Below are 13,662 nucleotides of genomic sequence, written 5' to 3' on the forward strand. Positions count from 1 at the left end.
CTGCAGCCGGTCTAGGAAGGCACTCGAGGGACTGAGTACAGACTGAGAGAAGTAGATTTAAATGAGCCACATCTCCATCTAACATCTCCAAGCAGCTGGGACCTCTAGAGAGCACTCAGGTTTTTTTTAAATCTTTGCTTTTCTCTATGTGATATCTTGACGTATCTCAACTGTATTTTACAAGGGAGACTAATGTCCAGTTGAGTCAAGCCAGTTGAACGTATCAATATAATCCTGGTTATAGAGCAAGGAAGCAAGCATTGTTCTGAATGCTGATTTAGTGACTTGGTGCTTCTGATGAGAGTGGTTGTGCCTGCTGCTTGAGTTAAAATAGCCTTTTTATATTGAGGTTGACTGGCTTTTCTCTTGGAAAGGTTCCAAGAGCAAGACCATTGCAGTAATTCATGGGGTTACTATCAGAACTGAGTGGCGTGTGATTAATGATACAGAAACACTTATGATTACACTCCATCTTTTTAAGACTAAAAATAGCACATACCAGGGGGTCAAGCAAAGCTGGAAGCATGAGAGAAAATAGACCCAATCCGCAGTACACTACCTGTTTTCACGCAACTCTTGTCACCGACACCTTGCTCAGTTGATCTGAAGCATTATTTTCTCCACAGTGCCTACTCACGTTGATAGTTTTAAATTCATGAAATCTACCTTGCAACATAATATAGGGCACAGTTCAGTTACTAGCCAGAGGGAAAAAAGTATCTTAGATAAAATTGCATGAAGAACTATTACAAAAATGTGTTATTTTATTTTATGGATACTAAAAACAAATCTATCATAGGGCAGTAATTTAACATCATTGAAGTATATGATGAAATGTACTCTTTCTAATTAACTTTTAGTGAAAGAACTCATGGTGTCTGCTGGTGATAACCTAATAATAACTTTGCCGGAAAATGAAGTTGAACTGAAGGCGTCTGTTGTGCCAGCGCCACCTGCAGGTGAGAGTTTGACTTTCCTCTGGGACCAGGAGGGGCCCATTAGCTGGTCTGTCCTTAAGGTGTCTTTACTGGTTATTTACAACTTGGATTCATTTTCACAACATAGTGAATGTCACTCTCGAGTGGATGACAAGGCTTTGATGATGATAGGCTTTAAAGTTTATTGAAATAGTTTAAAATGGAGTGAGAGGATAGGAATTAAATACAGAACATCTCCTTTAATTGGTCAGGATAAAAAGTCATACATTTCTGATGATGCAAAGCAGAGTGATATCTTAGAACAGGAGAGGTTTCCATATACCAGCTTTTGACTTGTAATAACCCACAGAGCCTGGGAAAATTCCACTGTCAGGTGAGGGAGGTAGCACGTGCACAAAGGTTTGTTTGCAGATATTGTAGTGGCAACACGTCTCTCGGGTTCTCAGGATCCTCACACCAGTTGTTGAAAAAATGTTGTTTCAAATGCTCTTTCTTCTGCTCATCCAGCACTCTGCTCTTCAGCAAACATTTGACCTCTTCCTGTGACCTGTCAAATGCATTCTTTCTTAAAGTATATTCATTTTTAAGGTGTTTGAATATTTCTCATTCAGGTTAGTTCCTTTATTCATTTTTCCCTATCACACATGGATCAACATTTAAGCATAGATGATAATATTTGGCATTTGTCATTTACTCCTTTCAGCTGAGGTAACTCGTGCTTTAACTCTTACTAGAATCACAAGGTGGAAGACAGCTTCATCTTAATATAAAGAGACTTAATCCGTTCTTATGGCCTTATATAAACCCCTACGACAGATGGAATGAATTTAAATCTCCTTGCCTTTTATTAAAAGGAGAAAAGTACAGTGGATTATACTGTGTTAAAATTTATATGTATAGTCAGGTGTAGCAGTCTGGAAGGAAAGTCATCAAATGCTAACAATGAAATTAGGGCAATTTTTTTAAAACTTTCTATATTTTCTAAATTTTTATAAGTTGTATGTTCTTATAATAACAAAGAAATTTTACGTTAAAAAGATATAGATACCTTATTGTTCCTTACTTGGATGATAGTTGAAAGTTGAGTGCAGTATATCTAAATTAATTTCTGCTAGTAGATTGAAGACTGTCATTTTCCTCCCTCTGCCCAGATTATAGGGACTTCTGAGAGTTTATAACTACTCATATTTTTCTTTGCTCTCAGAAACAACCTACAACTATGAATGGAGTTTAATAAGCCACCCTGAAGACTACCAAGGTGAAATAAAACAAAGACACATGCAAACTCTTAATGTCTCTCAGGTAAGTAACTGGTAACCGGTAGTAACTGACAGCGTACCTTAGAATTCAGGTAACACCTTCTTAGCTGTTGAACCTAGAAGTCTCTCTTACGATTAAGATTAAAAGAAGAATATAAATGAATCAAGTTTCAAGCATGTAGGTAGACAGGTAGATTTAAATAAAGGGGCTCTCGGGATCTTTTCTTTATTTGACTTACTTGGCATAGCAGCCCAGGGAAGAGAGGCTGGCCCAGGCTGATATGGGTCTCTGTAGTGAGGCTAAAGCCTGTGTTCCAACTCTTGCTCCCTTTGCAGTGTTAGAGACGTTCTGGTCATCTCTGATTCTTAGGCACATTTCTAGGATTGCCCAAAATTCCATTCCAGTTCACATATGGTTTGACTACCAAATATTGCTCCAAGATATAAGCCCTCACAAGAAGAAATGTTCCCTCTTCTTGGCCCATAGATGATTATGTTCTCTTCATTTCTGATACTGCACAGCTACTGGTGCAACGTGAATTAGCATCACCCCTATGCCACTGAGCGCTGTTTCTCAAAGTCTGGTACCCAGACCATTGACAGCTGACCCACCAGAGCTACTTGGTAAAAATGCATGATTCCCATACACTCAAGTTTGAGAACTGCCGCCCTCGGTTGGTCCATGTCACATATGCCTCTGTAAGCCCCGTGAACATCTGTAACTAAGCTGAAGGCCTTCCTGGGTGATCTTCAGTGTTCCAGAGTATAGGCTTCAGACATGTGGCAGTGTGTCCAGAGGTCCCGAGCCCCTTCTCTATGCTGATTCCAGGAGAACGGCTTCTGGAATATTTAAGGATTTTCTGGGCAGTGGACCCATCCTGTTGTTTGCATGTTTATCAGTATAACTTTTCTTTATCTTGCAGTTGTCAGTAGGACTTTATGCCTTCAAAGTAGCAGTTTCTAGTGAAAATGCCTTTGGAGAGGGATTTGTAAATGTCACCGTTAAGCCAGGTAAGCCTGTGTGAGAGGACAGCCTCCTGTTGTACAGGTTTATCTCACTTTTTGGTGCCTGAATAACATGGTAATATATTTTTTTTAGTTTTACATTAGGCTCCATTGTAGAGAAAACATGCAAAGAGTATATGGTTTTTGTCTTTCTTCTTTCTGTATAATTCTTAGTACTTGCGTGACACTGCTGTGTAAGGTTGCAAGGTTATTGCCTGCTGTTCTTAGGTGTGCCAGCAGCCTCCTCCGTCTGACATTTGCTGCGTTCACCCTGCCACCTCCATTCCCCGTGACTCAGCTTGTCCTTAGGTAAAGGGAGCAACTCAGGGCTCAGGGGAAATGTATGCCATGGGCTTTCAAGCCCCCTGGTCCTTTCAGGCCACCAGTAGTCCACAGGTCAGTGCACTGGTGTGAATTAGAAATAGTGGCCCTTTGTCTGGGTGGGCACAGCCCTGGCTCAGTGCATGGAGCATGGGCCTTGAGCCTCTGCCACCCCCTCCTCTGGGCACAAGGGATGTGGGCCAGCTCAGTGCCAACCTCACCTCCAGCCTCTTCCCCAGGGGCTGACAGCTCCCCGTTTTGCACATTCTGCCTGGTTATTCTTAGAGCTAAACGTGGTTGGCGGGGGCGGGGCTTCAAAGAGTCAAGAGCCAGCTAATCGTAGGAGCTGGAACCATACTCCGTTGCTCCTCTTTCGCAGTTGCTGCTCAGGTTCTGGGACCAACCCCTTGCTTGTTATTACATGTGTTCATTGAGCCTGGGCTTTCATACAAAAATCTAAACCTGCAGACATGCTCCTAAAGAGTATAGGGAGGTTCCAAAACATTAAAAGTACTTTCCATAGTTGAGCCCTGCAGGATAAACACCTTCTGGACAGGATATTTATAACCAATTTTTGAAAATCAGATGGTTTATTTGGGTGGTGACAACTTGGGCTCAGCCCGTGTCCTTTTTTCTGTCACACAGCCGGAAGAGTCAACCTGCCTCCCGTGGCAGTTGTTTCTCCCGAGAGACAGGAGCTCACTCTGCCTCTGACGTCGGCCCTCATCGATGGCAGCCGTGGGTATCCTGCCATACTTCAGGGGGTTTTGCCCTCTGCACTATGAGACGTAATGGGAGGTCTCTATTGAGGCTGTGAGGACTTATGGGCTAACTCACCAATAGATGAGCATCTATCTGTATCTTCAAGTCCTTCAGCTGCTTTAGCACAACTTCTCTGTCTTAGGCTGAATTTCCCTTCAGTTATGTCTCATTTGTCTATGAAAAAATTCTTTAGGGTCTAGCTATTTGATCTGAATTAAAGCAATTATTAAAGAATCTCCTTTTGATGTAGTATATGTGATGAGCAGTTGGAAATCACTTTTTTAAAAAATTATTATTTATTTTATCTATTTATTTATTTTGGCTGGGTTGGGTCTTTGTTGCTGTGCATGGAGTTTCTCTAGTTGTGGCGAGCGGGGGCTACTCTTCGTTGCAGTGCGCGGGCTTCTCATTGAGTTGGCTTCTCTTGTTGTGGAGCCCGGGCTCCAGGCGCGCAGGCTTCAGTAGTTGTGGCACGAGGGCTCAGTAGTTGTGGCTCACGGGCTCTAGAGCGCAGGCTCAGTAGTTGTGGCGCACGGGCTTAGTTACTCTGCGGCATGTGGGATCTTCCTGGACCATGTCTCCTGCACTGACAGGCGGATTCTTAACCACTGCACCACCGGGAAAGTGCCTAAAGCATGTTTTAAATGAAAATATTTACATGAGAAAATACATTACATTTTGATTCCTCTAATTCAGTGCGGTTTAGTTACAGGAAACTGTTCAGGATTATTAATCTGTTGCATGAACTTTTCTTTCCTTAAATGAATTAGATGAAACTGGCTCGCTTCCAGGTCTAAACTTCTGTGATTCTACTTAGTACATTTCGCTTGCTGTCTTTTAAAGTAGAAATAGGAGGTTTTCATGTAGGGTACTACCTTTCTCTGGATTTACACTTAACGATTAGGGTAGTAAAAGGTGTTTTGTAATTATATAGAAACATCTCAATTCTTTATGAATCTGTCAGTTCAGATACCTATTTGAATTATCAGTAAGATATCGTGTGCTATAGTTGAAGGGAGTTAAAAAAAAAAAAAACAGTAGTGTCTGTCACTTTGCTTTTTAAATTCACAACTGAGTGGAAACACCCTCACTCAAATCTGGTGGAAATCCAGGAGAAAAATCATGATGATAATTTAGAGAGAAGAAATAATCCTCCTTCTAACACATAATATATGGCCATTGAAATCTGTGCAATTATATAATTTCATATAAAATCAAATGTAAACCCCAATAATATAAATTACAAAATTTATGTTTTAATATTCTTGTATTTGATTCTAGTTTTCATTTATTTGTCAATCTTTCTAGACAGTACAGATGATACTAAAATAGTGAGTTATCACTGGGAAGAAGTTAATGGGCCCTTCCAAGAAGAGAAGACCTCAGCTGATACCCCCATCTTACATCTGTCTAACCTTGTTCCTGGAAACTATACTTTCAGGCAAGTGGGTTCGCTTTCCAGCACTGATAATTTGACTATTTCCGATAGATGCCGATAGAGCATTGTGCTTCTTTTCATTTTGATCAGGAGGCAGATTTGGCTTCCTCTGGGGTTTTGGTTGTCAGCCACTTTATACTCTGATACCATCATCAATAATATAAATTACAAGTGTGTATTTATTGGAAACCTTTGGATTTGGTTGTCAGGAATAGTATGGGACGGCATCTATTTTGCTGTGTTGAGATATGTGAAAGAACGTTTCTATCTTCAGAGTCAAAGTGAGGTAGATTTATATGATTTACCTGTTTATCTTTTTACAACTTTTAAAGATATAACTGAAATATAATAAACTGAACATATTTAAGGTATAAAATTTGATGAGTTTTGACATTTGCATACACCTGTCAGACCATTGTCACAATCAAGATAATAAACATTTCCATCATCCCCAAAAGTTTTCTCATGCCCCTTTGCAATCCATCCCTCTCTCCATTCCTGTCCTTGGGCAACCACTGACCTGCTTTCCGCCACTTTAAATTATCTTGCACTTTCTAGAATTTCATATAAATGGAATTGTACAGTATGTGCTCCTTCGTGCCTGGCTTCTTTCACTCAGCAAATGATTTTTGAGATTCATTCATGGTGTTGTCTCTATTGATAGTGTGTTCCTTTTTGTTGCTGAGTACTATTCCAATGTATGGATATACCACAATTTATCCTTTCATCTAGTATGGACATTGGGTTGTTTACAACTTTGAAGTATTACAAATAAAGCTGCCATGAACATTTGTGTACAAGTCTGTGTGGACATGTATTTTCATTTTTGTGGAGTAAATACCCAAGAGTGGAAAGGCTAGGTTCTACGGTGAGCTTATGTTTAACATTTTAGGAAATTGCCAAACTCTTTCGCAAAGTGGGTGAATTATTTTATTTTCCCACCTGTAGTGGATGAGAGTTCCAGAATCCACAGCCTCACCAACACTTGGTGTAATCAGTCTTTTTAATTGTATCTAATTTGATGGGTGGTTGTATCTCATTATGGTTTTAACTTGCATTTTTCTGTTGACTAATGATATTAAGCATATTTTAGGTGTTTACTGGCCATTCATATAACTTCTTTTGTGAAGTCTCCAGTCAGATCTTTTTCCTGTTTTAAAAATTACGTCTTAGCTGTAAGATTTTTATACATTCTGAAACAAGTTCTTTATTTCATATATGTGTTGTGGATATTTCCCAGTGTATGACGTTTTGTTCTCTTAATGGTATCTTTTTTTTAAAAAGTATTTGTTTTATTTATTTATTTATGGCTGTGTTGGGTCTTCGTTTCTGTGTGAGGGCTTTCTCTAGCTGTGTAAAGAGCAGAAGTTTTACATTTTGATTGTCTAATTTATCAATTGTTTCTTTTATGTTTTATGCTTTTTGTGTTCTATCTAAGTAACCTTTGTTTAATCCCAAGATTGCAAAGATCCTGTTTTTTTCTCTAAGTTTTATAGGTCTAGGTTTTATTTTTAGATCTGTGATCTATTTTGAGTTATTTTTATGTATTGTGTGAGATTTTTGAACGTTAAATCAACCTTGCATTCATGGGATAAACCCTATTTGATCATGATATTCTTTTTATGTAGCATGGGATTCAACTTGATAATATTTTTGTAAGGATTTTTATGTCTGTCTTTATGAAAGAGTTGGCCTGTGCCTTCTTCTCTCTTTCTGTCTCTCTGTCTCTCTCTGCGTTGTCACAAGGTTTTGATATGAGGATTATACTGGCCTAATAAAACAAGTTGACCAGTGATCCATCCTCCTTTATTTTCTGAAATACTTATGAACAACTGGTGGTATTTCTTCCTTGAAAGTTTTATAGAATTCACCAGTAAAATCATCTGGGCCTGGAATTTTCTTTTGGGGAAAGTTTTGATAACAAATTCCATTTCTTTAATAGATGTAAGCCTATTTAGATTTTCTGGGTTTTTTTAAAATCTTTTCTTTTTTATTTTATTTTATTTTATTTTTATTTTATATTGGAGTATAGTTGATTAACAGTGATGTGTTATCTGTTTTTTTCTTGTGTCAGTTTTTAGTAAGTTGTATTTTTCAAGAAATTTCATCCATTCCTTATAAATTATCATATTTTTTGGCATAAAGTTGTTCATAGTATTTTCATATTATCCTTTCATGTCTGTAGGATCTGTACTGATAACCTCTTTTTCATTTCCAATATTGGTGATTTGTGTTCTTTTTCTCTTGATAAGTCTAATTAAGGGGTTTGTTAATTTTGTTTATCTTCTCAAGGAACACTAACTAGAACTGTTTTAATTATATTTGCCTGTTTTCTAATTTGTTCTTTTCTGCTCTTTACTATTTCCTTACTTCTATTTGCTTTTGATTTACTTTGTTCTTTTTCTTCTAACTTCTTAGAGTAGCATCTTGGTTCATTCATATTAGGGCTTCCTTAAAAGCTTATAAATCTTTCACAGGTATAATTTTCCTCTAAGTGCTGCTTAGCTGCACCCCACACATTTTAGCTTATTATATTTTTAAGACCTCATATACTGCTTTAAGAATCTGATGATTTCAGAGAAGGAGCCCATACGTGTGTATTTATAAATCCTCAGAAGTCTAGCCAGGTTAAGAAACTCAAGCATCTGACTGGATTTATCTTTGACTAAAAAGTCCACAGAGGTGCTCTAAAGTGCTTTAGATTTTACACATGTTGTAAAAACTTCTATTTTGATTTATTGGAAATCTCAGCTTAAGAAGCAGTTTACTCCATTAGGATAGCTATTATCTAAAAAATGGAAAATACCAAGTGTTGGTGAGGCCATGGAGAAATGGGAATCCTTGTGCATTGCTGGTAGGGATGGAAAATGGTAGAGCTGCTGTGGAAAACAGTTTGGCAATTCCTCAAAAAGTTAAACATAGAATTGCCATATCTGCAATCTCACTTTAGATATATACCTCAAAGAACTGAGAGCAGAGACTCAAATAGATGCTCGTACACTATCTTCGTCCAGTCAGGCTACTATAACAAAAATAACCATAGACTGGGTGGCTTTTAAATGACAGAAATTTATTTCTCATACTTCAGGAAACTGGGAAGTCCAAGATCAAGGTGCTGGTCGATTTGGTGTCTGGTGAAGGCCCTCTTCACATGGTTTATAGACAGCCATCTTTTCACTGTGTCCTCACATGGCAGAAGGGGTAAGGGAGCTCTCTGAGGTCTCTTTTATAAGAGTACTAATCCCATTCAGGAGGCCTCTGCCCTCAAGACCTAATCACCGGCGGAAGGCCCCACCTCCAAATACCAGTTGCATTAGGGATTAGGTTTCAACATATGAGTTCTGGGGGAACAGAAAACATTCAGTCTATAGCATACTCCAGTGTTAATAGAACAACACAAATGTCCATCAACCGATGAATGAGTAAACAAAATGAGGTATGTACATACAGAGAAATATTATTCAGCCTTAAAAAAATGAACTTCTGAGGCATGCTACAGCATGGATGAACTTTGAAGACATTTGGTTAATTGAATGAAGCCACTCACAAAAGGTCAAATATTGTATGATTCCACTTCGTTAAGGTGCCTAGAGTAGTCAAATTCATAGAGATAGAAAGCAGAATAGTGATTGCCATGGGGTGGTGGTAGGGGAGAAATGGGGAGTTAGTGTTTAATGGGTACAAAGTTTCCGTTTGGGATGATGAAAAAGTTCTGGAGATGGATAGTGGTAATGGTTATACAATAATGTGAATGTACTTAATGCCACTGAATTGTGCACTTAAAAATGGTTAAAATGGTAAGTTATATATACTTTACCCCAATAAAAAAAAAAGAAATTTACTTAGCTCTGAAAGCGTATTTTATTATTGAGTGGATTTCCGGGAATCGATAGGCCTTGTCGGGGTAGAGTGGTCAACCACATGGGGCATCCAGTGCTCGTGTGTGGGTTTTTTTTTTTAAACTTTATTTTTTTAAGAGCAGTTTTAGGTTTACAATAAAATTGAAAGATACAGAAATTTCCCATATGTCCCCAGCTCCCCACGTGCTCAGTCTCCCTGTTGTCAACATCAGTCACCAGAATGGTTCATTTTTTACCAAGGATTAACCTACCTTGACACATCATAACAACCAAAAGTCTATAGTTTACCTTAGGGTTCATTCTTGGTGTACATTCTATATGTTTGGGCAAATGTATCCTGATATCCATCATTATAGTATCATACAGAGTATTTTCACTGCCCTAAAAATCCTCTGTGCTCTGCCTATTCATTCTTCTCCTTTTCCCCCTCCTCTGGTAACAACTGACCTTTTTACTGTCTTCATAGTTTTGCCTCTTTCAGAATATCATACAGTTGGAAGTATATAGTAAGTGGCCTTCTCAGATTGGCTTCTTTCATGTAGTAATATGCATTTAAGATTTTTCCGTGTTTTTTATGGCTTGATAGCTCATTTCTTTATAGTGGTGAGTAATATTTCATTGTCTGGATGCCCCACAGTTTATTTATTCATTCACCTACTGAGGGACATCTTGCTTGCTTCCAAGTTTTGGCAATTGTCAATAAAGCTGCCACAAACATTCATGTGCAGATTTTTGTGTGGACAGAAGTTTTCAACCCCTTTGGGTAAATACCAAGAAGCATGATTGTATGGTAAGAGTATGCTTGGTTTTTTGTTTTTTTTTTTTTCTGGTGGCCTGTTTTGTGGCTTATTAAACATAACATTGTACATTTGGTTTGGCCATTGAGGAGGCGAATGCATTTAAAAGTCAAAATAAAGTAGCTTTTGTTTGTTTATCCAAGGTAAAACTAGGTGGCCATTGTGGACGTGATTTCAGACATGTTTGTGTATTGCTGAGAACTTGAATTTTCTGAACTGTATGGGATTTAAGGACACCACCAGTCATTCTCAAAACAATATCTGCTAGTAGCTTCCAGCTGCAACCTTATTGTCTGAAAGTCACCTCTTATAGAGTATGTTTAGTTTTGTAAGAAATTGCCAAGCTGTCTTCCAAAGTGGCTGTACCATTTTGCATTCCCACCAGTAATGAATGAGAGTTCCTGTTGTTCCACATCCTCACCAGCATTTGGTGTTGCCAGAGTTTCAGATTTTGGCTATAGTATAGGTGTGTAGTGGTATCTCATTGTTGTTTTTTTGTTTTGTTTTGTTTTGTTTTGTTTGTTTTTCCTGCCAGTGTAGAGAATTCTTTTTTTTTTCTTTTTATTTATTTATTTATTTATTTATTTTTGGCTGTGTTGGGTCTTCGTTTCTGTGTAAGGGCTTTCTCTAGTTGTGGCGAGCGGGGGTCAATCTTCATCGCGGTGCGCGGGCCTCTCACTGTCGCGGCCCCTCTTGTTGCGGAGCACAGGCTCCAGACGCGCAGGCTCAGTAATTGTGGCTCACTGGACTAGCCGCTCCACGGCATGTGGGATCCTCCCAGACCAGAGCTCGAACCCATGTGCCCTGCATTGGCAGGCAGATTCTCAACCACTGCACCACCAGGGAAGCCCTCATTGTTGTTTTAATTTGCGTTTCCCTGATACTGTATGATGTGGAGCATCTTTTCATATGCTTATCTGCCATATTCTTTGCTGAGTTGTCATGTATTTATTTTTAGTTTACCACACTGGCCGCCACAGCTTGATCCAGAAGAAATATAGGTTTCAAGAGACAAGTAACAATGCAGGTGTTTAAAAAAATGATATTTTCTTCTTATAATAAGAATAATGCATGTTTGCTCTAAAAATAAAAAACAGAATGTATCTAGAAGCAGAAAGAAGGAAAGTAAATACCTCCCATAATTCCACTACCTAGGAATAAACATCCTTAAGAGTATAGTACTTATATTTATGGTCCTTTTTCTGTACACATAAACTTAAAACTTTTTTCTTACTTGGATCAAAATGTATAAGATGCTTTACAAGCTACCTTCTATATTTTCTTCTAAAGTTTAAAAATTTTGTCTTTCATGTTTAAATTTTATCCATCTAGAATTGATTGCATGTCTACCGTGGTTGGATCCAATTTTATTTGTTCCCACATGGATAATCAGCCTATTGTCCCATGACTATTTATTGTCTAGTCTGTCCTTTCCCAATCTGCAAGACCACATCTCTTCTATATCAAATTGTCATGTATGAGTGGATCTGACTTTGGATTCCCATTAATTATGGATATCTGTGTCATTAAATATTCTTCAACACCATGTTTGATGCTGTGCTGATACATTTTAGAAAATTAATTTAGCCCCATTATTCAATGTTTGGGGGAACATTCTTATAGTTAAATTTTGGAGTGCAAGTAAAATTTCTGGGTCAGAGGCCTGTATGTTTTTAAGGAGTTTGATATATGTTGCCAAATTATTGTCTACTTCTTATCTGAGGGTTTTGCTGAGGTAAACTTGTGGAAACTTTATGACATAAAAGTCTAAGGGGACTTCAGAAAAGTTACTTTTAAAAGTCTTTCTATAGCACTTTACTTATTTATTGGGGTAAAATTTATATACAGTGAAATGCCACTTTATGAGGTTCTTTTGATTAATTTTAATTTAATGACTCTTTACCCGTCTCATTGAGACAGGCCTACTTTGTTTTTTTGTCGTTGTTTGTTTGTTTTTTTTAGTTCCCCAACCAGGGATCAAACCTGTGCCCCCTGCACTGGCAGCATGGAATCTTAACCATTGGACCACCAGGGAAGTCCCAAGGCAGGCCTACTGCTAACCCCATTTTACTAGGAAGAAATTCCCTTAGAGGCCCAGAATGTGTCCTGACTCAGCCTGGTTGAGGAGGAAGGACCTTAGGTGTTTGGTTTGCTGTCAGAGCGAGAACTGGAGTTTGGACCTTGGTTGTATGGAGTATGTGGGATAGAGGCCCAGAATACGGGGGCCCCCTGTACAGGTACCTTACCTACAAATAAGGCCTGTGTTCTTTCCAGAGCTTCATTCTCATATTCCTATTTACACCTGTTACACATGCATTGCTGCTCCAAACTAAATCTTGGCCCCAGAAGAATGAAGTGACCTTATTTCACTGATCCAGTTGCCACATCACCAATGAGTTTACTACAGGAGGGTCAGTGCAGCTCTCTGTGTTGTTTGTGTAGGCAGAGTATGGTTTGTATTTCAAAGTGCTTAATCCTAAAATTGCTTTGCAAGGAGTGTCCTGAAAACACTTAATATTAAGTCCTCTAGAAAAGAATGAGAAAATTTAAAAGCTTTGTAGCTGAAAATTCAGGAGTGATTTGCTGTCTCTACATGCTCAGGCCTGAAGGCAGGACTTAAAGCTGATACATTTTGAGTCTCAGGTGGTAGAGAGAGGCTTCTGTGTTGGCTGAGGATGGTTTCTTCATCCAGCATCTCAAAGAATAATAAGAAACCCATATAAAATAAAACTCTATCATGTGAATATATTACTAGCTAAAAATAAAGAAAATCAACAGCAACAAAGAAAAAATATAGCCTCAGGTCTCTGTTCTTTCCTCAGCTTCATCCTCAAATTTCTATTTACACCTGCTCTCGGTTGTTCTGAGAAATGTACCATAGGCAGACTAAATTGACCACTTGCCTTGAGATTTGGCATATTCATGCAGTGTAATAGCTTCCTCTCCTTTTCATAGATTGACTGTTACAGACTCAGATGGAGCCATTAGCTCCACAACAGCAGCCCTAATAGTCAACAGTGCTGTGGACCATCCACCAGTTGCCAATGCGGGACCAAATCAGACCATAACTTTGCCCCAAAACTCCATCACTTTGAATGGAAACCAGAGCAGTGATGATCACCAGATTGTCCTCTATGAGTGGTCCCTGGGGCCCGGGAGTGAGAGCAAAGAGGTGGCCATGCAGGTGAGTTCTCCATCCTGCCTTCAGACTTTTATTTGTGTTCATCTGTCAATCCATCCATCCATCCATCTCCCTATCTATCTATCTATCTATCTCTTTAT

The 13,662-nt window shown here is 38.6% G+C and overlaps 1 protein-coding gene across 2 annotated transcripts in view; it reads left to right on the forward strand.

Annotated features, from left to right (window-relative positions):
• The window catches only part of KIAA0319 (KIAA0319 ortholog), a 73,061-nt gene that overhangs the window by 37,320 nt on the left and 22,079 nt on the right, over positions 1-13,662 (forward strand). For both annotated transcript variants that reach the window (XM_068557458.1, XM_068557457.1), the window contains 6 exons: positions 861-959; positions 2,143-2,240; positions 3,121-3,208; positions 4,169-4,261; positions 5,594-5,726; positions 13,336-13,564. In XM_068557458.1, the coding sequence (XP_068413559.1) occupies positions 861-959; positions 2,143-2,240; positions 3,121-3,208; positions 4,169-4,261; positions 5,594-5,726; positions 13,336-13,564 (740 nt within the window). The remainder of the gene's footprint in view (positions 1-860; positions 960-2,142; positions 2,241-3,120; positions 3,209-4,168; positions 4,262-5,593; positions 5,727-13,335; positions 13,565-13,662) is intronic.

This window comes from Eschrichtius robustus, chromosome 12, assembly GCF_028021215.1.
Source record: "Eschrichtius robustus isolate mEscRob2 chromosome 12, mEscRob2.pri, whole genome shotgun sequence".
NCBI lineage: Eukaryota > Metazoa > Chordata > Mammalia > Artiodactyla > Eschrichtiidae > Eschrichtius > Eschrichtius robustus.